General features: G+C 50.4%; 1 protein-coding gene across 1 annotated transcript in view; it reads right to left on the minus strand.

The window, feature by feature from the left end:
• Positions 1-27331, minus strand: part of EVC2 (EvC ciliary complex subunit 2) — a 135828-nt gene that overhangs the window by 52860 nt on the left and 55637 nt on the right. The window contains exons 10-11 of the mRNA XM_042984798.1: positions 8994-9318; positions 710-949 (exon numbers count right to left, since the gene is read on the minus strand). Coding sequence (XP_042840732.1) covers positions 710-949; positions 8994-9318 — 565 coding nt within the window. The remainder of the gene's footprint in view (positions 1-709; positions 950-8993; positions 9319-27331) is intronic.

Here is a 27331-nt window from a genome sequence, read left to right on the forward strand (position 1 = left end):
GGCCCTGCTCCTCACAGCCCTCCCTCGCCGGGCCTGTGCCGGGACCAGAAATCTGCTCGCATGGCTGCAAGCCGGTGGTTTCACTCTGCGGGTGTAAACGCGCGTGCAAAATATCCCGTGCGGGCCGGAGAAATTCCTCAGCAGCGGTGGTGACGGTCTCAGATCGGCTATTCCCATTGATGTTCGGGACTTTATTCCATCGGGATTAGTAACATTCACACCGAGGCTCACACGCAAACACACGGATTCACCCAGGAGTATCCACAGAGAGTAAACCCCAGGTACACACGGATGCACGCACACGTGTATTTATAGATTTTTAACTGCTATATATATATTAAGGGTATAATGTGCCAGGCACAGGCTCTTCCATGAATCCGCTCTATTACCCCCATTCTGCAGGCTGAGGGAACGGGATCGGGGGAGTCAGGCAATTTGCCTCAATTCTCAGAGCTGATGGCTGGTGGGACAGGAATTCGAATCTGAGTCAGCCGGTGTCCCCGGCCTGGGCTTCAAGCCACCGACTGCCCGGTTTACTGGCAACTCACACACACCTCAAGGGGAGGAAGGAAAAGGCGGTCAGTTCACTGTATGCAACCGAAAGGAAGAGAAAAGAAGAGACGGGACTCACTCCGGCAGAGGAGAAACCCCCGAGAGACGGGGCAGGGAAGTCACTCTTCCCTCACCGCGAGCCGATGTGAGGCCTCACCTGTATTGCGGAGTAATCCTGCAGCAGCGTTTTCGCCGCCTCTGGCTTCAGTTCCCCTTGGAAAATGGCGCTTTGTATCTGGGTAAAGAAGATATTGTGTAGTTCGTTTCTTTGGAAAATGGCCAGCTGCCTGTGCGCCTTGGCAAAGTCTTCCTCTTGCTGCAGAGCCAGGGACCTCCTGAGGTGCTCCTGCTCCAGGCCGTGCAGGGTCCGCAGGAGGCCGTTGCACTCCACAGCCCACTGTGGGAAAGGGAGGCGCAACGTGAGACATTACTCATCAAACAGGCATGCCCGGGCACGCCCGTGCCACATGCAAGTGCACACACACACACACACACACACACACACACACGTGCACACAGCAACACGGTGCATATACGGACGTTCAAATGCATACGCGCACACACGTGCGTCCAGCCACCCACGTGCACACGCCGAACACAGGCACACAGCAACACACAGTGCACAAGACCAAAGTGCACATGCATATATGCACATGCGCACAGCAAATATACACACACACAATACTTAGTGCACACACATGCGTGCACACACATACACGTGCACACATGCACGCAGCAATGCGCAATGCATACGCACGTGCACATGCATACAGGTACACACACACGCACATACCAAACACACATGCACACAGCAACACAGTGCATACACACATGTTCAAATGCATACACGCACACACGTGCACATGCACGCACACACATGCACATGCATCCATGCACACAGATGCACACACCAAACACATGCACACAGCAACACACAGTGCAGAACACACATGCGCACATGCATATATGCACATGCGCACAGCAAATATACATACACATAATACTTAGTGCATGTGCATGCATGCACACACATGCATGCATGCACCCAGCAATGCGCAATGCATACACACAGGTGCACACATCTACAACATGCACACAGCAACACAGTGCACACACGTGTGCACACACATGCATATGCATACATGCGTGTGCACACAGCAAGTATATATACACACAGCAACACACAGTGAATACATGTATGCACATGCACACACATGCATATTGCAATGCAGAGTGCATACGAATGTGTGCACACGGATCCATTCATGCACACACAGCACCTGTACACTCACATGGCAACACACACACACACACACACACACGCACACACACGCACACACACGTCCCAAGCTGGCAATGATAAGGCTGCTAAGCTCTGGGAAATACTGCTGCAACCTGTCCTTCACCGTTATCTTAATGTTTTTCAGAACAATCTCAAAGCAGAAAATTCACAGGGATGGAAATCTGCAAATCAAACTGCCCGAAAATAGCTTGCAGAATGGAAACATTAATGGATTGTGCTGTTAGGCTCTCGGGCTTATTTCCATCATCTTTCATTCTGAACTCAATTGAAGAGGAAAATACCAGCAATCAGGCCAAAGTTGAGCTGATTTGGGTAAAAAAAGGAGGCAGGGTAGTTAAGAAATGGCCACTGGAGACCTGCATTCCTTGTGGTCGTTATGAAGGAAGGAAGGAAGGAAGGAAAAGACACACCTACACTGAGTTCCTGCTGCCTTCACATCCCACTACCAGAAGAGACCCACATCCCAGGAGGAGAGTGTAATTAATTCCCCCTGGGGAGCAGACTTCTAAGATGGTCCCAGCTTCTTGGCCCCGTGGCATACACATCATATAGGTCCCTCCCCCTTGGGTGTGGACATGAACTCTGAACCTGACAGGACCGTCGCCTTATGACTTGGTTATTACGTGGCAAAAGTGAACGGGTCTTGATGATGTAACGGAGGTCCCTGATCAGTTGACTTGAAGTTAACCGGGGGGGGGGGGGGGGGGGGAGGATCCTGGGTGGGCCTGAATACAGGAGGTGAGCATTCTGGAAAGATGCGCTGGGCCTTCCTGAGCAGAGAGACGCTCTTCTGCTGGCCTTGGGAGAAGCGAGCAGTCTCTTAAGAAGAACAGTACGTGGAGAAGGGAAACCTACAGGAGCTGAGGGCCCGAGTCCACACTGCAAGAAGGTGAATTCTGTGCACGACCGAAGAGCTGGGACCAGGGCCCCAAGCTCCAGAGAAGGCAGCCCAGCTGAGGCCCAGACGGCAGGCCTCTGAGACCCTGCAGAGAACTCAGCTAAACTGTGCCCAGACTCCCGGACGCAGAAACAATGGTCAGTGGGTGTGATGTGAAGTTGCTAGACGTGTGGCAATTTGGGACAGAAAATGAACACAGTCCACTTCACAGGTGAAGTCACACAAGCTCCGGGAAGCTGAGGGTCTCTCCCCAGCTCCTACCCGTGCCAGGAGAGGAGAGGAGGTGAAACCAGAATCTTCGGGCTCTGTGTTCTGCAGCCATAGACGTTGGAGCAAAGTCAGGGGAAGGTGCCCGTGTCCGTGAGGCAGAGAGCACAGCCATCCCAGGGGTCAAGGTCAAGAGACCATGGTCTCAGGTGGCAGGAGGGGTTGGGTGGTGGCTGTGTAGGCTAAATGGAGGGGAGGCAGAAGGGGGATGGGGACAGAGGGAGAGGGCTGTATTGTAGCCCCTCCGGCTAAGCAGGGACCACCGTATGCCCGCCAATGCTCTGTGTTCTCAGTGACCCATGTGGCCAGGCGCCCAGACCTACCGCTGTGCTTCCGATCACTCGCAAAAGCCTATAAAGGTGATACAGATGCGCTTCTGCCTTTCTAGTTCTTGTTCCTTACGTTTGAATTTGCTCAGAATCTGGCCCAGATAGAAGAGTGTTATTTACACAGGGCCCCCCAAAATCCCAGCAGCCCACCCAGGACAATCCCTGCCCTCGGGGTGCAACGACACCCCACATCTGTGAAGAGCAGCAGCCATAGCCCCCCGAGGTCACGGACCTCCACACGCGTCCTCCCGGCCACATCTCCAGGGACCACCCCCGTATCAACGGTTTGCCTCGGCCACCAGAAAACACACGGTCTTGTTTTAAAAGCTGATCATATAGGGGCACCTGGGTGGCTCAGTTGGCTAAGTGTCTGACTTCAGCTCAGGTCATGATCTCACGGTTTGTGGGTTCGAGCCCCACGTGGGGCTCTGTGCTGGCCGCTCAGAGCCTGGAGCCTGCTTCGGATTCTGTGTCTCCCTCTCTCTCTGCCCCTCCCCCACTCATGCTCTGTCTCGGTCTCAAAAATAAATAAAAACATTAAACAAAAAAGCTGATTGTACAAAAAGGATCGGATCAGACTTCTGTGAGCCACTCTTCTGGACAGAAGTGGTTATTCACAGCTTTCATCTGAATTAGAGAATGCAGCTCACCCACAGTCAGGGGGGTGTGGGCACCACAGGACGATCTGCTGCTGAGACAGGAGCTGGTGCCCAGTGAGGCTGATTCACTCATCAAAGTGACCTTCTTTTCCTGACAGTGTGAAATTCAAGCCGCACACCCCAATTTATTTTAATTAACAGGAGTGAAACATCGGGTGAAATCCACATGGCTTCTCGCAGTCAGGACGTATGTAGAGTGCACCCGCATGCACGGAAACCCTAAAATAAAGTTATCTGTCCTTGTTCAGAATTACATTTCTGAAGAATAAGGCACGAAGCAATGATATGCTCGTGTCGTAGCGAAGCATTCCCTAAAACCAATTAAGAATGTTTAATGCTTACTTCTGAGAGAGACAGCGAGCGAGCGAGCAAGGGAGGGGCAGGGAGAGAGGGAGGCACAGAATCCGAAGCAGGCTCCAGGCTCCGAGCTGTCAGCAGAGAGCCCGACGCGGGGCTCGAACTCACCAGCTGTGAGGTCAGGACCTGAGCTGAAGTCGGTCACTTAACCGAATGCGTCACCCGGGCGCCCACTAAAACCAATATTGATGCGAGCCCCCCTCGCTTCCATCTACACTGCCCTCCTGCGTTCAGGGTCCAGAGACCTGAAGAAATGTGTTCACCCCCTGACTGAGCTCAGTCCTCCTGGGGCACAGATGAGAAGGCTATGCTGTAAAGCAGGGGAGCCCCCCACCAAGGGCCTGTCGAGCAGGTGAGCATATAGAAGTGAGTGAGGTGTCCTGGTATGAGAGGCGCTAAGGGATGGTGGAGAGTGGACACAATGGAGAGAAACCCTGCCTACGGGCCACCCACTGCTCAGCCCACCAACGGGGGCTCTGCAAGAACATGGACGCACCGTGGCACATCTCCCCATTTTTTAAAAGAAGCTGGAAGTCTGGATTTATGAGGCGCCTGCGTGGCTCAGTCGGTTGAGCGTCTGACTTCGGCTCAGGTCATGATCTCGCAGTCCGTGAGTTCGAGCCCCACATCGGGCTCTGTGCTGACAGCTCGGAGCCCGGAGCCTGCTTCCTCCGATTCTGTGTCTCCCTCTCTCTCTGCTCCTCCCCCGCTCACACCCTATCTCTGTCTCTCACAAAAATAAACATTAAAAAAATTTTTTAAATAGAAAACTAGTTCTTAATGGAATTAATATGCCCAAAATATTTTCACGCATTTTCTTTAAAGACGACTGTGATAAACATATAGGTAAGTTACGAGGTCACTGGTAGTTTTTGTTAACAGGGAGTGGCTTGCACGGACCGAAAGGGAAGACTTTTGCCGTTCAGATGCTATTTTTGGAAGCGAACTGGCTCAAGCAAGGCGACCGGTTTCTGAACAGGGTGACCCAAAGGACCCAGAGCGATGGCAGCCTCCTGCTGCAGGCCAGCAGATTGGGGAGTGAGGCCAGGCAGGAACACGCTTGTCCCGCCATCCCTTCTCAGGACCCCAACTACCTGCGCCAATAATGAGGCAACACTTACAACCACATTGTTGTAGGCAGCCTTCTGGGAGCTAAAGGTAGGAGGGAGCTAAAGGTAGGAGGCAGCAGGATGGGTTAGCCTGGCACAGGGCAGCAGGTGGGTATGGCACCATGGCTGCAGGGAGGTGCGGGGTTGGCGCTCGCTGCCTGGCGGCTCTGCGTCTTGGCCCCACCCACGTGTCCTCGGGCTGGTGACCTTCTCCAAATCCGTTTCCTCAGCTGTAAAAGTGGGATCCTATCAATTCCCACCTCACTCAGGGGGTGTGAAGATGTGACGAGGTCTACGCGCTGTGCTTAGAACCACACCTGCATGCGGCGAGCGCGAAGTGCGGGAGCGTCTAATAAGATCAGAAAACATTCACACCGTGATATTAAGCGGGAACAAGCAAGATACGCAATTTTATGAACTGCCTAAACTTCACTTTGTTAAAAAAAAAATAGAGACGGTGCCTGGGTGGCTCAGTCGGTTAAGCGTCTGACCCTCGGTTTCACCTCAGGTCACGATCTCAACAGTTCGTGAGTTCGAGCCCCGCGTCGGGCTCTGCGCTGACAGCATGGAGCCCGCTTGGGATTCTCTCTTTCCCTGTCCCTCTGCCCCTCCCCTGCTGATGCACTTGCTCTCCCTCTCAAAATAAATGAACAAACATACATATAGAAAGCAAAAGGCCAAAATGGATGCTGAAATCTCTGGGGTCAGGCAACAGTAGGAACTCAAAAAAAACAGACTGAATGAATGTCTACCTTGGATGGCAAAGGGGGTGCCACTTTTTTTTTTCAAGGTTTCTCTTTTTATGCTTTGGAGCTGGAGTTGGCAAACTTTTCTGTAAAGGGCCAGATAAATCTTTTAAGGTTTGCCGTCACACATCCTATCCTTCTACTTTTTTTTTTCTTGCTTCGCTTTTAGTTTTCACAATCCTTTAAAAATGTAAAAACAGGGGCTCCCGGGGGCTCAGTAGGTTGAGCAACCGACTTTAGCTCAGGTCACGATCTTGTGGTTCGTGAGTTCGAGCCCCATGTCGGGCTCTGTGCTGACAGCTCGGAGCCTGGAGCCTGCTTCGGATTCTGTGTCTCCCTCTCTCTCTGCCCCTCCCCTGCTTATGCTCTGTCTCTCAAAAAATAAATAAATGTTAAAAAATTAAAAAAATATAAAAATGTAAAAACACATTCTCAATCCACGGGCCAGACAAAAACAGGCTGGGCTCATGGGTCTAGTTTGCTGTCTCCTATTTTCTAGTACTTTCCAAGCCTCTTTCCTAGAACGTGTATTATTTTCATAGGAACAAAAATGATAACAAATCTAGGAGAGAAGAGAAAGACGAGCTGTGCGATGGTTTAGGGGTCAAATCACTGCTCTGTGAGCTCAGCACCGTCTTCAGAAGCACGTGGCTTAGAGAAACTTGGTGTTGACCAGCACAGTCATGGAGGGAGGTCAGAGAGCAGGGTCAGCCGGCAGGAAGCTGGTGGCTGAGGAGTGCCCCCAACCCCTGCCAGACACAAAACCACATCTTAACCCAGAACCTGTGCATGTAACTCTATTCAGAATGAGGATCTTTGCAGATGTAATTAAGTTAAGGATCTCATGGGACCATCCTGGGCTGTTTGGGTGAGCCCTAACTCCAAAGACAAGTGCCCTTAAAGAGACAGAAGAGATGACATCCCGGGCTAAAAGAGTGCATGTGAAGACAGAAGTCAAGACTGGAGTGATGTGGCCACCAGCCAAGGAGTGCCTGGAGCCACCAGAAGCTGGGAGGGACAAGAAAGGACCTTCCCTAGAGACTTCTGAAGCGTATGCACGGCTGACACCTTGATTTAGGACTTCTGGCCCCCAGAATTGTCAAAGAATGAAAATACCTTGTTTTAAGCTACTAAATCTGTGGTAATTTGTTATAGCAGTCACAGGAAGTTCATACAGGAGCCAAGCAGAAAATGAGCATCACCCTAAAACGAGATGCATGTTAAGGGGAGGGGGACCCCGGGGGCAAGGCATGAATCTCGCCTCTTTTCATCACCACCCATCTTGCAGGCCGACAACAGATGACCACTGGAGGGCCACAAGCTGTGGGCCCTGTTTGTCCACGTCCAGGGGAATCTGGGCATGGCCGGCAGGCTGGGGAACAGGAGTTAGCAGTTCAGAAGCCTGTTCCTTCCTAAATAGGTATTAGACCTCCTGAGGATGACCGATTTCTAGACCAGGAAATGGGGGCTCAAGTCCCAGGGACTGAGCCTCTTTCACAGAGGAAGGCAGGTATCAGGCTTGACTGGATGTACTCAGTGAAGAACTCTAGTATGATTCCTCTCAAAACACAAACTGACAGGTTTCTTAGAGAAATGAGAACTGATCTCTGGTCAACAGAAGCCAGCCCTGGGAAGGCCGAGGGTCAGAACTCTCAGAGCTGAGCACTGTGCACTGAGCTTGGGGCAGCCAACACCTCTTGGCTACTTTTCCTGCATCACCTCTCCCAGTCACCCTGAGAGGGGGTGCCCTCAGCCCTGGTTCACAGCCAGGCAGGCTCATCCAGGCCCCCAGGGGCCGAACCGCAATATACTGCAAAGCGAGTCGAGGTCTGTCTGACAATGGAGCTGGTGCTGGAGGGCTCCGCCGTCTAGCACCACGCAGCCCAGACGGACACCCACACGCGCTGACGTCACCACCTCCCTGGGCCACGCTCTCTGTGGATGCATGCTTTCTACTCTCCCCATGACCTCCCACAGCACTGTGAACACATCTCTATTCTCAAATAGTTGAATGAGGTCACACCTTCTAAACGTGAAGATCGTTCATTGAACTGTGAACTTCTTGAACTCAAGAACCATGTCTCATTTTCCTCTGTACTTCACTGCCTAGCCCAGTGCATGGAGACAGTAAGTGATCAATAAATCCTTTCTAAATAAATTCTAGATGGATGGATGGATGGATGGATGGATGGACGGACAAGTGGATGAAAGGGTGGTGGGTGGGTGGATGGAGAGGTGAACAGAAGGATGGTAGGTAGAGGGATGGATGGATGGATGGAGGGATGATGTATAGATGGACAGGTGGATGGAAGGGTGGTGAGTGGGTGAAAGGATGGATGGATGGGTGGATGGGTGAATGGGTGGGTGGATGGGTGGATGGAAGGGTGGTGGGTAGATGGATGGATGGGTGGATGGATGTATAGATGGACGGGTGGATGGAAGGGTGGTGGGTGGGTGAAAGGATAGATGGATGGATGGATGGGTAGATGGAAGGGTGGTGGGTAGATGGATGGATGGGTGGACAGATGAGTGGATTAAAAGAGTGATAGGTAGATGGATGAATGGGTATATAGATGGACAGGTGGATGGAAGGGTGGTGGATGCACAGATGGATGGGTGGATGGACAGGTGGATGGGGGGGTGAGTGGGTGGATGGATAGATGGATGGGTGATGAGTGAATGGGCGGATGGACGGGCAGACGGATGGATAAATGATGAATCCCTGAGAGAAAGCAGACAGGAGAGTGAAGCCTTCCTTTCAAAGCTGCCTTACCTTCTCACTGACACGTTTCAGCAATTCTTCTGCTTCTTCCATTGCCGCCATCTCCCTCTGGTACTGGTTCTCTGTCTTCTTTCTCGTTTCCAGGTCACATTCAGCTGTCAATGCCACCATCTTCCGATCATACTCCTCCTGTATTTCTTTCTCCAGCAACAGAAACTGCGTTTTGAAAACGGAGCCCATTCTCCTCTCTACTTGGGGGGAGAGGTGGCCAGCGCTGGTCAGATTCTTCAGCAGAAGGGCGATGATATCTCTGCTGATTTGGGTTCGACAAGCCTCCAGGGCTGAGTCGGCCCGATTCAGGGTTGCAATCTCCAACCTGGGGGACACAAAAGCCAAGAGCAGTCCACTCCGTGAAGTCACAGCAGACACCGAAGGTCCCTCAGAGCTCTGAAGTTTTGAACGATTTGTAGGTAACGCCTTTCTTTTTCCCTTTTTCCTCCTCCTCTTCCTCCCTCCCTCCTGCTCCAGCCTGTTACTGTCGGCCAGAGACCAAATCAGCAGATTCTTCAGTAGTCAGTTTGCAGGGTGCCAGGCTGGAAACTACCAGGAATACAACTAATATAAGGCCTCGTCTTTGTCAACAAGTAACGCTTCAACAACAACGAGGAGGCCAAGGGAAAAATGGACAGTTAATATATCCGGAGGATTTTAACATAAAGCCGATTTTACTTTGTTCTGATTAAGAGTCATCTTGTGGAAATAACAACTAAATGTAATACGGTGCCCCGGATGGGATCCTGGAACAGAAAAAGGACATTAGAAAAACTAGGGAGAAGTTAGGACGGCAGAGGAGAGGGGGACCCTAAGCTTGCCTCGTCCCTCAAACACAGCTGGGTAAGTATCAAATCATTCTGAGCACGCAAGAAATCAATCTGAGGACTAAGAGAACAAAACTGCAAGTCTACAAGTAGAATCGTGGAAAGTAGGAGCTGCAGAGGGTTGGTTTGGGGGAGATAAGAACTGCGGGTTTTGGGGGTAGTGGGGAGGGAACCCTGCTTACGGAGATTACCGCAAGGTATTAGCATCAGCAGAGCACAAAACGTGAAGCTTTAGAAGTCCGACACCACCGGGGTCGTGCCTGGCTTAGCGGTGATCCTGCCAACAAACTGGGCAAATTTGGAAGACATGGATAATAAATTCCTAGACCCACAAGTTACCAAAACTGAAACAGGAAGAAATAGAAAATTTGAACAGACCCATAACCAGCAAAGAAATTGAACCTGTAATCAAAAATCTCCCAACAAACAAGAGTCCTGGGTCAGATAGCTTCCCTGGGGAATTCTATCAGACATTTAAAGAAGAGTTAATACCTATTTATCTCAAATTGTTCCCCCCAAAATTACAAATGGATGGAAAACTTACAAACTCATTGTAAGAAGCCAGCATTACCTTGATTCCAACACCACATAAAGACCCCACTAAAAAGGAGAAGTACTAGTCAATATCCCTGATAAACATGAATGCAAAAACTCTCAAGAAACTATCAGCCAATCGAATCCAACAGTAAATTAAAAGAATGATTCACCATGATCAAGTGGGATTTATTCCTGGGCTGCAAGAGCAAATCAATATTTGCAAATCAATCAACACAATACACCGTTTTATGAATAAAAGAAAGGATAAGAACCATATGATCCCCTCAACCGATGCAGAAAAAGGATTTGACAAGATACAACATCCATTGTTGATAAAAGAAAACCCTCAACAAAGTAGGTATAGATGGAACATAACCTCAACATCTTAAAGGCCATATACGAAAGACCCACAGCTAGTATCATCCTCAACGGGGTAAAAACTGAGAGCCTTTCCCCTACAGTCAGGAACAAGACAAGGATGTCCACTCTCACCATCACTATTTAACACAGTACTGGAAGTCTTAGCCTCAGCAGTCAGGCAACAAAAAGAAATCGACAAGGAAGAAGCCGAACTTCACTATTTGCAGACGACATGATACTCTATGTAGAAAACCCAAAAGACTTCACCAAAAAACTGCCAGAACTAATCCATGAATTCAGCAAAGTCACAGGATATAAAATCAACGTACAGATTATCTGTTGCATTTCTATACACCAATAACGAAGCAGCAGAAAAAAAAAAATCAAGGAATCGATCCCATTTGCAATTGCACCAAAAACAGTAAGATCTCTAGGATTAAACCTAACTAAAGAGGTAAGAGATCTGTACTCTGAAAACTACAGAACACGGAGGAAAGAAATAGAAGAGGACACAAAGAAATGGAAACACATTCCATGCTCATGGACTGGAAGAACAAATATTGTTAAAATGTCTACACTAGTCAAAGCAATCTACACATTTGATGCAATCCCTATCAAAACACCACCAGCATTTTTCACAGAGCTAAAACAATCAATCCTAAAATTCGTATAGAACCACAAAAGACCCCGAATGGTCAAAGCAATTCTGAAAAAGAAAAGCAAAGTGGGAGGCATCACGATTTAGGACTTCAAGCTATATTACAAAGCGGTAATCATCAAGACAGTATGGTACTGGCACAAAAACAGACACATACATCAATGGTACAGAACAGAAAACCCAGAAATGGGCCTACAACTATGTGGTCAACTAATCTTTGACGAAGCAGGAAAGAACATCCAATGGACAAAAGACAGTCACTTCAACAACAACGTGTAGAAGAATGAACCTGGACCACTTTCTTACACCACACACAAAAATAAACTCAAAATGGATGACAGCCCTCAATGTGAGACAAGAAACCATCAAAATCCTAGAGGAGAACACAGGCAGGCAGCAACCTCTTTAACCTCAGCAAGAACAACTTCTTACTAGACACGTCTCTGGAGGCAAGAAAAACAAACGCAAAAATGAACTACTGGGACCTCATCAAAATAAAAAGCTTCTGCACAGTGAAGGAAACAATCAACAAAACTTAAAGGCAACCTATGGGAATGGGAGAAGATATTTGCAAATGACATATCTCACAAAGGGTTAATATCCAAAACCTATCAAGAACTTATCAAACTCAACACCCAAAAACCAAATAATCCAGTGAAGAAATGGGCAGAAGACACGAATAGACATTTTTCTAAAGAAGACATCCAGATGACTAACAGAAACATGAAAACGACGCTCAATATCGTTCATCATCAAAGAAATACAAATCAAAACCATGATGAGATACCACCTCACCTGTCAGAATGGCTAAAATTCACAACACAAGCAACAACAGATGTTGGCGAGGACGCAGGCAAAGGGGAACCTTCTTGCACTGTTGGTGGGAATGCAAACTGGTGCGGCCACTGTGGAAAACAGTGTGGAGGTTCCTCAAAATGTTAAAAATAGAACTACCCCATGATCCAGCAACTGCACTAGTAGGTATTTACCCAAAGGATACAAAAATAAAAATACAGATTCAAAGGGGTACATGCACCCCAATGTTTATAGAAGCACTATCAACAACAGCCAAACTATGGAGAGAGCCCAAATTTCCACTTACTGATGAGTGGATAAAGAAGATGTGGTATATGTATATATATATATACATATATATAATGAATATATATATAATGAAATATTACTCAGCCATTAAAAAGAGTGAAATCTTGCCATTTGCAATGACGTGGATGGAGCTAGAGTGTATAATGCTAAGCGAAATAACTCAGTCAGAGAAAGACAAATATCATATGATTTCACTCCTATGTGGAATTTAAGAAACAAAACAGATAAACCTATGGGAAGGGGGAAAAAAAGAGAAGAGTGGGAAATAAACCACAAGAGACTCTTAACGACAGAGAACAAACTGAGGGTGGATGGAGAGGAAGTGGGTGGGCTGATGGGTAAATGGATGATGTGTATTAAGGAAGGCGCTTGTTGGGATGGGCACTGGGTATTGTATGGAAGTGATGAATCCCTAAATTCTCCCCCCTGAAACCAATATTGCGCTGTTGGCTAACTAACTAGAACTTAAATAAAAATTTGAAAAGAAAAATAAAAGACAATCTAGGGAAATCTGAATGAAGTACGGACTTTGGTGAAGAATGGACCGACATTGGCTCATTGATTGTAATAAGTGTGCCATAACCATGTAACCTGCTGACAACAGGGGAGATTGTGTACAGTGTAGGGGGGAACTCTCCTTACTGTCTTCCCAATTTTTCTGTAAATCTACAACTGCTGTAAAAATAAAGTCTACTCAAGAAAAATCAATGAGATGCATCACAGGGTCCCAGGTTCTAGAACTTGATTGTGGTGGTGGTCGCATGACTCGATCCTTTACAGGAATGTGTCAGATTATACTCTTAATACGGGTGAATTTTACCATATGTTCATCATACCTCTATATAGCTATAAAAGGATGCATAGAAAAATCAATGCTCATGATGAAGAGTGTGGATAACAAAGACAAACAGAAAAAGACTTCCTTTACTGTAAGACCAATATTTCAACACAACCAATGAAGGCATTTGGCTGTATTTGCTTCCAGTTTGTTTCTCTAAGCCTACACTTCTCCATGTTTGCACACCATTTACATTGATGCAAAAACAATTCTGTCCTTTTTTTTTTTCTTCAATTAGCACTGTAACAGGAAACTTCCAGTGGTGTTTAAAAGTCATAAAAGTTTGAGGCACCTGGGTGGCTCAGTCGGTTCAGTGTCTGACTTCGGCTCAGGTCAGATCTCACAGTTCATGGGTTCGAGGCCCAAGTTGGGCTCTGTGCTGACAGCTCAGAGCCTGGAGCCTACTTCGGATTCTGTCTCTCCCTCTCTCTCTCTCTCTGCCCCTCCCCAGCTCGCATTCTGTCTCTCCCTGTCTTTCAAAAATGAATAAATGTTTAAAAATTTTTTTTTCTTAAAGCCATAAACGTTTCCTTTACAGTGGTTGCAAAATAGTTCATTTTGTGATGTACCATGATTTTTAACCATTTTTCTAGTGTTGCACATTTGGGTTACTTGAAAAATTCAAAACCTAAAATAGTCCCACAGTAACTATCAATGTAAAGAGTTTTTGGGCGGCTCAGTCAGTTAAGTGTCTGATTCTTGATTTCAGCTCAGGTCATGATCTCACAGTTCCTAAGTTCAAGCACCACATCAAGCTCTCCACTGACAGGGCAGCGTCTGCCTGGGATTCTCTCTCTCTCTCTCTGCCCCTCCCCTGCTTGTTCTCTCCTCCCTCTCTCTCTCTCTCTCTCTCTCTCTTTCAAAGTAAATAAATTAAAAAAAAAAAACAACCAAGAACCAAAAAACCCCACAATGTCAGTTAAATCTACTTTTTTCTGCCCTCCCTTTTCTCTTTTATGCCATTGGTTTGTTGGGGGAGCTAGATTATTCATCCTGCAGAATGCTCCACCTTCTTTCCATGGGGTGTCACTGTTCCTCTCTCCTCTGTATTTCCTGTAAAGTACTAGTTACATCTCATATCTTGATTAGAATCAGACTTAATTTGTTTCCCAAAATAGCCTGTAAGTGGCACCATATGCTTCCTATAAGGTCAAGGGATGGCTAAGTTCTAAGAGCGATCAGGAGGTTCAAGTAAGTGCCAGCATGATCCCTGCATCATAAAGTCTATCAACCTTCACCTAATCGTTTTAGCATCCAAGTGCAACTGTTAACTTAGATCCACGATTTCATTAGGGGCTGGAAAATGTTCATTTTGTAATTCTATCACTTCCACATTCATAAAGCTGACAGTCTTCAAACAATCCAGTTGTTCTGACATAAAGTCTGTGGACAGAATGGATGTTTGATTCTTTGCTAATTACAACTGATGTCACAGCAACTTCCAATGGTGACAAATGAGATTGGGTCCGTGTTTTTCTTTTTTTTGTTTGTTTCCTTATTTTGTTGTTATTTTGTTTTATTTTGTTTTGGTATTTGAAAACAAAAGGATGCTCAAACTTTTGCCAAATCCCTGAGAATCTGAGCTTTGGATAACTTCTACTGGGAAACTCACAAGAAGAAGAACATGAAATATGTTACCAGGCAGCATGGCTTATGGGGCAAATGACACCTGATTGATAGATCACATCTGGATGGGGGCACCTGTACATGAGCCATGAATGCCTAGCAGGGAAGCCACACTCTGGACTTCCTCAAGGGAAGTGACTCTGGGAACTGGGGATGTCCCTTGTGGGGGGACCCTGGAAGCTATGCTTGTGAGTTGTTACAGGAGATTCTGGCTCCTGTGGGGTATGAAGCTTTTAAGACAGGAAGGCTCCCACCTGAGCCCTGATGTGGATTACATCTCCTTGCACTCAGCTGTGTCGCCTGGCGAGAAAACACCTCCCAGACAGCGACGTAGTCCACAATGTGACCTGGGGCAAGGACACCCACGGAAGAATGCCTGATGTCCTCGTGGCAAGCCATGTTCCTGCCCCTCTGGCCATCTGCTTACACGGGGTCAAGTGTAGCTTATGGGAGTCTTTTGAGTCCAAGTGTTTACCTGGACCTAGGAACACCCCTTCCTCCTGTCCTGCATCATTGTGAAATTACAAATTTTTATGTATCTGGTGGGTTTCAATCAACTGCAGTGATAATTCTTTTTGGTGCTCAAATTTTTCCGTCTCAGGTCAAACTAGCTCCTGTGTCCTTTAGACATAACCCGATCAGCCTTTTTTTTTTTTTAAGGTTTATTTTTTTATTTTGAGAGAGAAAGAAAGGGAGAACGAGCAGGGGAGGAGCAGAGGGAGAGGGAGAGAGGGAATCCCAAGCAGATTCTGCGCTGTCATCACAGAGCCCGACACAGGGCTCGAACACACGAACTGTGAGATCATGGCCCAAGCCGAAATCAAGAGTCAGAGACTCAACCGACTGAGCCACCCAGGCGCCCTTCATCAGTCTACTTTTAAGTAACAGCTCTGGCATTTCGTCTCTCATTTTCTCCACCACTACTCACTGAGCAGGTGTGTGTGCTGAGTGTCCCAGGTCACAAAGCAAGAAAGAAGCGCGTGCAGGGTTAAACATCCAAAGAACGAGGCCATGTTCCACAGGCTCAGAAAAAAAATTACTTCTCTGCTGAGAGAGACACAGTAGATTTCACATCTTTAATGAAGCTGTTTGTGGCAGGCAAGCTCATGGTCCCCTGAAGACATCCACGTCCTAATCCCCAGAACCTCTGGATGCGCTGGGTTATGTGGCAAAGGAGAAACAAGGTTGCGGATGAAATTAAGGTGGCTCATCAGCTGACCTTAATGGTAGAGAGATAAATAACAAGAGTCTCTAAGAGTGGGAGGAGGGGGCAGAAGATGAGTGGGATCGGGAGAGGAAGAAAGGGGTGGGGGGTACGGGGTCATCAGCCCTGAAGACGGAGGACGGGCCAGGAGCCCGGGAGAGGGGAAGTCTCAAGGAGCCAGAGAAGGCAAGGAAACGGATTCTCCCCTAGAGCTGACCCCCTGACTTTTCTTGGGGAGGCCTGTTTTGGACTATGACCTCCAGAACTAGAAGACAATGCATTTGTGCTGGTTGAAGCCACCCAGTTCGCGGTAATTTGTTACTGCTGAATACGAAACTCCTACATCTTGCCCGACCACTCTATCCATCATTCATTCATTGGTTCATTGATTAACTTGCACAAGAGAGTGTTGCGGCTGCCTGTCGGGTGAACTCCCAGTGTTCTACCAGGTACGTGGGGGTTGGAATGAACAAGAGGACATCGCTGTAGGTCACTGCCGTCCAACCACCTACCAGTTAAGGGACCTGGGGAAAGAACTTAGCTCCCCCAGAGGATAAGGGGGGCACCCTCACAGGGTGGTGTTCAGGGTTAAAAGAGGTAAGAAATATAAAACGCACGGGGTAGCGTCTCAAATTTTATTCGTTCTAAGTAATCATAGTTCCTTGGCTAACCTTGTCCCAGGAGACAGGCGGCAGAATAGAATATCGCACACGGCTCGCCCTTCCCAACTGCCCGGGAAGACAATCTCATGAGCACTTCCTGTCCAAACAGTTTCAATGTTAATCACCATGGATAAACTGTCAGAAGAGGCAACAGTCAAAACTGCCAGGGCGTCCCCAAAGCCACAAAGGAAAGAAAAATGTGCCTTTAAACCAATTAAAATGCCATGCAGTTAATGAGGCCAACTCTCATCTGTTAAATTTCCCGAATGGCCACAGGAGAGGAAAATAAGAATTAGGAATTCATCGTCTACATACGGGACTGGATCCATTGCTGTGGAGGCAATTCCCACCATCCCCTACGGCATTTTAAATTGTTTCTAATGAAATGCACATAAATTTCCACCTCCCCCCCCAAGTCTCTAATGGTTCCATGGGACAGAGACACTGTGAATCACACATGCTGGGCTGAAATTCTTACTACAAGTTGGCGGAGTTGGTGGGATTCCAACACTGCGTTCTCAGGGAATATTCATTTTTCTCAGGTCACAAAGATGATATGTTTTCACTGCACTGTAAGGTGAGTGTATTTGCTCAGGCCAGTTCTGTTACACCGTACGAACGATATACATACTCTTGTAAATGAGAGACTCACCCCGGAGTGCAGAATGATGTCCAGCCCATAAGAGGCACTTAATAAATGTAAGCCATTATCGTTTCTTAACAGGCTTGCTTATGATAACATCTTTCTCAAAGAAACTGCCCAGCTTAAATTATCCCAGAACTGATTAGGACTCTGATGATTAGCTACTGATGATAAAGAAAAGAGAATGACATTAGTGTCTTTTCCCCTATTGATTTCATGTAAAAAATTAATTGAGTTCTCATCAAACGGCGAGGAAGGTGTCAGAACAAAATTAGGGTCGGATTTGATACACAAGGCAGAAAACGTTCTCTTGAATGTGAAAGAGACCTCACTGGCCTGGAGGGTAATTAATCCAGAAGGAAAAAGAAATCAGCCATGGCCGTTTTTCAATATAAATCTGGGACCTTCAAGTTGGCATAACAGACCCACAAAAAGCAAACAGTACTAGGGAAACTGGAATTTTCTTCCTAGGAGTCCATTTCCACGTAAAGTCGTCCTGCAGGGGGATCCCATGTCAGGACCATAAATCACATCAGCGTACTGGTGATGTCGAGGGCCTAGACAATGCAAGTTGAGCAGGGAACATACCTCCTGAGTATCTTCATTGTCAAAACGGTAACGAGAGCCTAACTCAGAGCAAACGTAGTCATCGTACGTGAGCCAAGACATCAGTTAAAAGTTACGATGAACCATACGCTTTTGGTTTGGTAAGAACTCAGATTGTAGGCTACCAGGAATGGGCGGTCTGCATGCTCCCTCTGTGACAGTCTTTCCTCTTGCTGATCCCTCCGTGTAGAAGTCGGGTCGGGCCCGCCCTCCGCCGGCCTCCAGCTTCTCCTTGCCCTCCCCTGGCCCCCGCACTGGCCACAGCCCCACACACCAGTCGGCTCTGCAACAGACCAAAAGGAGTGAGCGCTCCTCTGCCCACTTCAAATCCCTCCGGAACGTTCCTCCCAGCTCCCTTTCAGGCACACGCCAATCCCCTTGTCGCAAAAGGCAGCGCACACCGCATTATGTCTGAAAGCACGATGAACTTGGAAGTCACAGCCACTCAGCTTCCAATCTTAGCATCGTCCCTTCAGAGCTGGGTGATTCACGTGTGCGCCTTGGTGTCTCTGAGCCTAGTTTCCCGGCTGGTTAATGAGAATATTATCACTGTGTCAAATGAAGGCCATTAAGAGGATGAATAGCAGTGCCTCTTACGCACAGGCTTTGTTTTAATAGCTTTACAAACATCATCCCATCTAATCCTCATAACAGCCTTATAAAGTAGGTGATTAACCTTTTTTTTAACACGTGAGGAAACTGAGGCACAGGAAAATTAAAATGCCTGACTGAAAGCAGCATAGCTATTAGGTGGCAGAGCAGGGATTGGAAGCCATAACACGTGGCTCCGGATCTACCCTCTGTCCTGCTGCTTCAGTCACACCAACACGCGCAAAGCGCTTAGCTAGTGCCTGAGACAAAACGGATGCTAAGAAAGGTTATTTCACATTGTTGTTGCTGTGTCTGTGTCTGTCCAGTCTTCCTTGATATCATTTTTATGACAAAGAAAAGAAGATAAGAGGGAAACATGACAAACATAGATGGGTGAATGGGTGAATGGATGGATGGGTGGATGGATGGGAGGGTAGGTGGATGGAAGGATGCATGTACGTATGTACGGATGGATGGATGGGTGGGTGGATGGTGGGTAGATGGGTGGAAAAGTGGGTGTATGGGTGGATGGATGAACGGGTGGGTGGATGCATGGGTGGATGGATCGATGAGTGGGTGGACGGATGGATGGGGGGATGGATGGAGGGTGAATGGGTGGGTGGGTGGATGGATGGGAGGGTAGGTGGGTGGATGGGAGGGTAGGTGGGTGGAAAAGTGGGTGTATGGATGGATGGATGAATGGGTAGATGGATGGATGAACGGGTGGGTGGATGCATGGGTGGATGGATCGATGAGTGGGTGGACGGATGGATGGGGGGATGGATGCAGGGTGAATGGGTGGGTGGATGGATGGATGGGAGGGTAGGTGGGTGGAAGGATACATGTACGGATGAGTGGATGGACGGATGGGTGGGTGGGATATACACACGTATGAAGGGATGGGTTGGTGGCTGGGTTGGTGGGTTAGCGGGTGGGTGGCTGGACGGATGGATCATGGATGAGCGGACAGATGGGTTACAGCTAGCCAGCTAGGAAGATAGATAGCTCTTGAAACTCCTCTTTGGAAAGACAGACTGTGTTCTACCTGAAGAGTATCTGAAAGAAACTTTAGGATGAAACATTTAAAGAGGAGATAACATAAACCTCGGATGTCTGCTAAATCATCTTTCCAGCCAACGCTCAGATTTCCTCAACACCTTCCCTGCCAAGGAGTCCCCCAGCCTCTGTGCTGCACACACACGGTGATGGGGAGCTAAGTGCTCCTCCAGGCAGGCTGCCCATGATCAGAGAGCTCAAACAGAAAGGTCTTCCTCTTAATCCCCTGACATCCGCTTCCCTACACTTCCCATCACTGTCCCCGGTTCCTGTCTTCTTCATGACCGCCTCACAGAAATCTGGTCATCGTGATCACCTGCACACAAAATATCAACAGTCCAGGCCTAACGGCCTTGGGCAGATGACACAGAGCCTTGCGGGCTGTGGCGAGGATCAGGACTTTGCCAAGAAAGAGCAAGCCAGCACGGGGCCTCCAGGAAGTGGTCAGGGCCGTGGGAAGCATCCCCCTCCCCCACCCCGGCTGGTACGTGGAGAACGGACCGGGGCTCAGGGATGGATGTCAGGTCAGCGCAGGCCAGTGAAGACAGGGTGATGGTCAGGCTGCAGGCAGTGGCCATGAGATGACAAGAGGGAGGGAGAGGCCCTGCAGAGGACAGTATCAGGATGACGCCACAACGTGCACGGATTCGCTGGTTCTGCTCACACAGAACTACGAATGTAGACTTCTGGATCAAAACAAGAGGGAGGGGCGCCTGGGTGGCTCAGTCGGTTGAGGGTCCGGCTCTTGACTTTGGCTCAGGTCACGATCTCACAGTCTGTGAGTTCGAGCCCCACATTGGGCTCGGGGCTGGGCACGGAGCCTGCTTGGGAGTCTCTCTCCCCCTGTCCCTCTGTCCTTCCCCAGCTCTGTCTCTTTCTCAAAATAGAAAATGAATAAACTTAAAAAAAAAAAATGAAAACAGGCTGGACTTCGAAGGTGTACAAGCCACCCACACAACGACGAGAAGCTGTACTTGTTTCCAGGGTTGCTGTAACCAGCGAGGGTGCGACGCCCAGAATCAAGATGTTGCAAGGGCTGGTTGCCTCTGAACCTAAGAGGCTGTGCCCCTTTCCTGGCTGCCAGTGTGGATGCCGTGCTCAGCAACCCTCGTGTGGAGGCATCACTTCCATCTCTGCCTCCGTCTTTGTGGGGCGGTGCGGGGGGGGGGTGGTGGTGTCTCCCTGTGTGTGTGTGTGTGTGTGTGTGTGTGTGTGTGTGTGTCTAAACTTCCCAATTCTTAAAGGACACAACTGTAGGACACAATTCAACTCACAACAAACTCCGAGGGATGAAGGTTCCTATTGACCATGGGATATCCAAGTAGAAATGGAATAACCACCTGCGAGGCGTGCTCGAGAGAGTATTTCTGCTCGGGCCAAGAATCCAGGCCACGGATTCTCTTTAGCAGCAAGATGCTACAGGCCTCCCCATTCTTCTCCCAGGGAGGAGGGGACGCCACCCTCACGGCTCCCTCCAGGGCTTCCTGTTCCAATGCCACCTTGTCCGGAAGGCTGTTCCCGAGGCATCTACTTCACGCAGTCCTTGCCATTCCCCATTTGACCCGCTGACCCGTCACCTCCATACATTTCATCTTTATTTATTTTCTGTCCCCGCCGACCACGGACAGCTTGTGAGGACAAGGACTTTACTTTGGTCCCTGCCGTACCTGCACAGTGCCTGCAAGACACGTTGCTCGTTACACGTCTCCCAGATGGATAAACCGGAAAGCCTAATTCCACGGGGCCACATCTATCTGTCTATCTGGGAACCTGACTCCCGCCCTCGTCCTCTGGCTCCTCCTTCTGCCTGAGGCCACGCCTTCTTGGTGAAGGCAGAGCTGGAGCCCTCCCCTCCCACCCTGTGCAGTGTGCTGTCCCCAGCCACCCGCACCCCGTGCCACCTTGCCGGGACCGTCTGTGAGTCTGTCTTCTCTGTGAACTGCGAGTGTCCAGAGATCGTGGAGCACTCCTAGCCCATCTTAGCATCCGCAGTGCCTGGAAAGAGGCTCTGGGTGAGAACGTGCTCGGGGAACACCCGTCGGAGAGGGGATGAGCGAGCGAGAGAAGAAACGGGAGCCGTAAAGGGCTGACCTGCCGGCTGGTCTTCTGGGCTGTACACGGTGATCACCACTCAGGCCAGAGTCTTCGGGGACAGCACGTCTCCTAGAGCGCTGACTTCCCCCAGCACCGAAATACCCAGGACGTTTAGGAACGTCAGGCTGCAGTGACTGGGAAGGAATATCGTCCCAAAGAGAGCTGTGTACATGAGTGTCAAATGACCGTCTTGGATATTTTCACGCGTTCGTGACAAAACAGACAAAAGTAGCAGAAACAACAAAGCAAAGACTTTCAAAGTAAAACTTCTGAACTAAATCCCTGGGTAAGCATCCCGACACCAAATCGGTGAATGCTTGAAAAGAAAGGAGCTTAGAAATCCCACTGAAATTGAAGCGGCAAGGGGGCGGTCTGAGGGTTCACCTTCTCCGAGGGTGACAGACCCCAGTCCGACTCAAAGCCCGAAGCCCACGCCCAGCAGTCCAGCCTTCACAACCGGGCCGGCCTCCCTCTCCATCCGACCATCCACAGCACCCCGCCCTGCAGGATAATCCGGTGACCTGGTGTTTCCTGAAGCCCGTGTCCCTGCCTGAGCCACTGCCGTCCCCAGTCAGCCTCACTGGTCACTGAGCACACGCCAAACCCCCAGCCCACAGACCTCTCCCGGCAAGAGGGGACTCTGGGCGAGGTTCTCGGAGCCCCAGGCATCACCTCCTTCGTGGCGCCCAGCTTGGTCAGTGTAATCATGTATTTTTCCATGTGATTCTCTGATGAATGCCTGTCTCCCCCACCAGCCTATGATCTCCAAGGAGCCGGGACCCCGCTGGTTGGGCTCACAGTAGCTTTTCCAGCCTTCCAGCCCACTGTGGACTCAACAGCTACATGACACGCTCAGGCACAGCAATGAATTAGGAGCTGAGAGGCGCTGAGTAACTGTCGTCCATTTCTGCGACATCTATGGAGCTGAGTCACAGAAAAGAAAAACGTGGATGTCAGTGGGCAGAACAGAGCCAAGCACTGAAGGGTCTGGAAACAGGTGAACCGCTCGCCACGAGCCCATCCAGAGCCCTTGTTCTCAGCCCCGGGCGTACGTGAGCTGGTTAAACCCTCACCTCCCACTGGGTGGGCACTGTCACCACTCCCAGGTTCACATGAGAACACTGAGGCACAGGGAGGTTACAGGCAGTGCTCAAGGTCATCGAACGATTAAATGGCAGATCGGGAGTGGGGGGCAAGCGCTGTGACTCAAGCCGTCCAGCCTAAGGCCAGGCCACCTCCTCTGCTCACCAGACAAGGAAACACAGACACGTCTTCAACGTGCAAAAGACGTCCCACCTCGTGCGTTACAAGAAAAGCGCAGGTGAGAGCTACAGGAAGGAGCCTCGGTTTCCCATCAGACTGACCACGGCTACGACGATCCGTAGCCACGGGGACGAGCATGTGCGACACAGGGACTCGGCTGGAGCCGGCCCGGCCTCTCTGGTGGGCAGTCTGACAGCAACCGTGGAAAGTTCACAATAATGCAGCAACTCCACCGTGAAGAACTCATACTGCAGTTAAGGTTGCACGCGTGCGCACAGCCCTCGACGCAGGAGGTTACCGGCCACGCGTTTGCTGGGGGCTGTGGAACACGGTGTTCACGAACGCGGCCGGCTCCGCACTCAGACCGCCGGGACTCACATCCTCCTACTTGCCTTGTGACCCTGGGCAAGTGACGCACACTCTCTGTGCTCTGGCCTCCTCATCTGTCAACAGTCCTCAGCTCGGAGGCTGCTTTGCGGGGAGACGGGTTCATGCACGTAACACAGAGCTGTCTTTCATTTACATTAAGTTCTCAGTGAATTCAGTAATCGTTCCTGTTACTAGGAAGTTATGCAACCCCCGGGGGTGTCCGGGGTGGCTCCGTCGGTTAAGGGTCCAACTCTCGGTTTTGGCTCAGGTCGTGATCTCACAGTTGGTGGGATGGAGCCCCACACGGGGCTCTGTGCTGCCGGTGGGGAGCCTGCTGGGGATCCTCTCTCTTCCTCTCTCTCTCTGCTCCTCCCTCGTGCACACTCGCTCACTCTCTCTCTCTCAAAATAAACATTTCCTTAAAAGAGGAATATTATACAACCACTTAAAGAACAGGCTGTTATACATAGTTATGGATGTTGAACAATCCCCAAGATTGTTGCAAAATGGGGTAATATAAAGGAGCAAAACAGTGCGCGAGATAGGCTATTACTTTGCATTAAAAAAAAAAGAGTCCATGTGTAAAAATGCAGATAGCCGGGGATGATCCCCCCAGGCTGCCTGCCACGGGGAACGGACTGCCTTTGGGCACAGGGATGAGAAGACGATTCGTTTTGCACACTATGGCCTTTTATGCCCCTCTAATTCTTGGCCCTGTTCACTATTCACTATTCAACAAGTTGGCTGAGCAGAGGCAGGAAAAAGAAACATGGGCATTAATCGGAGTCAGGGACTATGGGGTGTTCTCGTCCCTGGGACACAGGGAGTTTCTCCCGTGCTTGTGACAACCTCTCTCCTGGATGCTCTCTGTGGCTGGTGCCGCCCGGCATGTATAGTAAAGTCAAGCTGGTGGCCCAGGGCAGGGCCCCGAAAAGTCTGCTGCAGGCACCCGCCATCCCCAGGGAAGCGGGCTCTCCTCCTGCCTGGCACACGCACTTGCCGTCTGTGACCAGTATCCATTGGTTGGGACTGGCCAACCTGAGTGGCCAATGCTGGGGAGGGGCCGTGCGGGTCTCCCTCTCCTTGGGGCCCCTTCACGTGGAGGAGCTCTGTGAGGGAACCGACAGGGGGACAGGGGTTGGCACTTGGCAAGAGCAGCCACAGTACCTGCTGACCGGAAGCAGGACGTCCCTGAAGGCGGCTTTCTTGGAGGGGGGAGGGGCTGCAGTGTCTCACCGTGGGGCTCATCACGCCTGCACATAAAGCCACATCCTCCGATCGAGCTTTCCAAAGTAATGAAAGTGACGAGTGATTTCGATTTTTGGCTGGAGAACATGCCAGATACAGGTCTTATTTCCCAACTGGTGCAGACCTCAAGGTTGAGGGGAGGTGAGAGCTCTGTAGTGACCCCCCTCAGCCACTCCAACAGTCGAGGTGATTCCTTTCATCTCAAGAACCCCCTAAGAGGCTGCGTGGACCTCCTGGCCCGGGGAAGCGGTGGTGTGGATTCGGTGGGATGCAAAGTCAGGAAGAAGATCACGTCCCGCCCTGCAGAGGTTCGCTGGACCACGTGGAAACCACCCGCACACGGCAGAGGCGCGGCCCGAGGGTTACTCATTGTGCGGTACGTGTCCGTGTGGGAGTCATTTCCCCCTGCCGATGGCGGGCATCCCGGGGGCCCTCGCTTTTCTCGGCTTCCTCTCCGGCACCTCACCAAGCACAGCGCCAGGCACATGGCGGTGGGGGGGGGGGGGCTCACAAAACACCTGCTTCTAAAAGCAGGAAAGTGTCTCCTCCAAGAAACCCTCACCTTGCTGGGAAGATGACAGTGCGGGTTGCCATGGGAACGAGATGGGCCTTACCACTGCTCTGCTCTCCCGGTCTGTCCCCCGCACAAATCCCGCTCTGGCTTGTCAGCCACTGGCGGGGACCCAGCAAGCACCTCCTGGGAACCCGGTGGCAAGGCACAGGTGTGAGGGCGGGGCTTCCGCCTCAGCTGGCCTGTGTGCTTGTGTCTGTCAAGTGAGGCTCTAGGTGAACCCCGACATCCATCCTTCCAGAAATCCAGGACCGGCCCAGGCATGAGTATCTGCATGGTGGGTTGGGGGGGGCAGGGAAGAGGCAATCGGGGAGTCCGTGAAGGCTTTCTTTCAGACGCTAAGGCCTCTCCTGGACACCTTCCCACGCGTCCGGTCTCCTGAATCCTCTCTGTGCCTTGTGAGGACATCAGGAGGCACTGTCACACGCCCATGCCCTGTACACGCGGATCACTCTGCCAAGAACGCCCCCCTTCCCTGCCTGACACTGTCCTAAAGACCTAAGGGTCCTAAAGACCCTCCAACACCCAGTGAGATTTCACCCAGACTCATTCACAAGACGCTGCTGATACTTAGCTAGCGCTGCCAGACCTGTTCCAAACAAGGGCTCGGGGGCTCACGTGGGAGTCAGACACACAAACCGAGCCTTACAAAAGCACGTGGCAAGGGCGCCAATGGAGGCCCGAAGGCAGGGAGCTTGCCGGAGGCTGGCTTGTGTCCCCACCGTGTCACCCAGTGCTCGGCACACAGCAGATGCTTTCAGATCCATACGGGAAGGGGGCTGGAGGGCTGGTGGGCGGGAGAGACGGAGGGAGGGAGGAGAGGGAGTTGAACTCGAAAAGCTAAGGGAGTTATCACTGGCCTCTTACTGTGGCCAGCCCCCACGAGAACTCCAGTGAGACAGCAGGCAACAGCTCATGAAGTGAAATCATTTAATGCCAAAAGGACTTCCAGGCCCCCGCCACGTGCAGGGAGCCATTTACACCCCAGCCACACGGAGGGAAGCAGGAGTGCTACGCCGGTGGCAGAGAAGAGCCGCCCCCCCCCCCAGGCCGTGCCCCCTTCCCTCCCGGGGTGTCTTCACCATCCAGATGGATCTCCATCATACGGGCTTAGTGTGCGAGGAAGCAGCAGAGGAACCAGCCCGGGTCACAGGACCCAGGTTTGAGCTCTGGACCAACCACTCCTTAATGGGGAGATGACCATTTCTAATGGTCCTTGTGTGAGGAGAACCCTCAGGAACATTCCAGAAACAACAGCAGGACTCACCTCATTGAACCTTCCAGCCCACGGATCCCCTCAAGTCTCGGTTTCCTTCCTCATTCTTTTGAGATTTTTCTGATCATTTCCTGGAACAATGGTCACCCAGAGACACCAGGCCCTCATCCCCAGCATCTGTAAACGTGGCCTTATAAGAAAAAAAAGACCTTTGCGGGTGGAATTAAGTGAAAGATCACGACATGGGGAGATTACCTCGGATTGTGCGGTGGGTCCTGAATCCCATCACAACTGTCTCCCTGAGACGGGGGCTGAGGAGACCGGATACATACGGAAAAGGAGGAGGCCACGGGGAGGCGGAGACTGGAGGGCTGTGGCCACAAGCTGGGGACTGAGAGAAGCCTCTGGAAGCTGGAAGAAGAGGGAGAGGCTCCACCCTACACCGTCTGAAGGGTGGCCCTGTCTACACCTCACTCAGCCCAGGGAAACCGACTCTGCGCCTCTGGCCTCCAACAGTGCCAAAGAAATTCGGGGCCCCCGAGTTTGTGTTAGAGCGGCCACAGGAAATCCCTCTCTCGTGCCGCTCCTGCTCCCCTCAGACAGCCTGGGGCCCCCAGAGGCACCCTCAGAGGCAGCCACGGCTGTCCCCACTTGACGGATATGACATCTACAGTCACCCGACAGGAAGTGGCACGGCCGGGACCCAAATCAGGCAGCCTTGCTTCTCGACCTGCTGTCTAAACCCCTGGGCTCTCCCACCCACCCTTCGGGGGGCTCGGTACCTCCCACCAGAGCACTGTAGGAGGGAGCCCCTCATGCAGGCCGGCTGGGACCACCCGCCTCAAACGGGCACTCTACGTGCGCG

This window comes from Panthera tigris, chromosome B1 (genome assembly GCF_018350195.1).
Source record: "Panthera tigris isolate Pti1 chromosome B1, P.tigris_Pti1_mat1.1, whole genome shotgun sequence".
In the NCBI taxonomy this organism is placed as follows: Eukaryota; Metazoa; Chordata; class Mammalia; order Carnivora; family Felidae; genus Panthera; species Panthera tigris.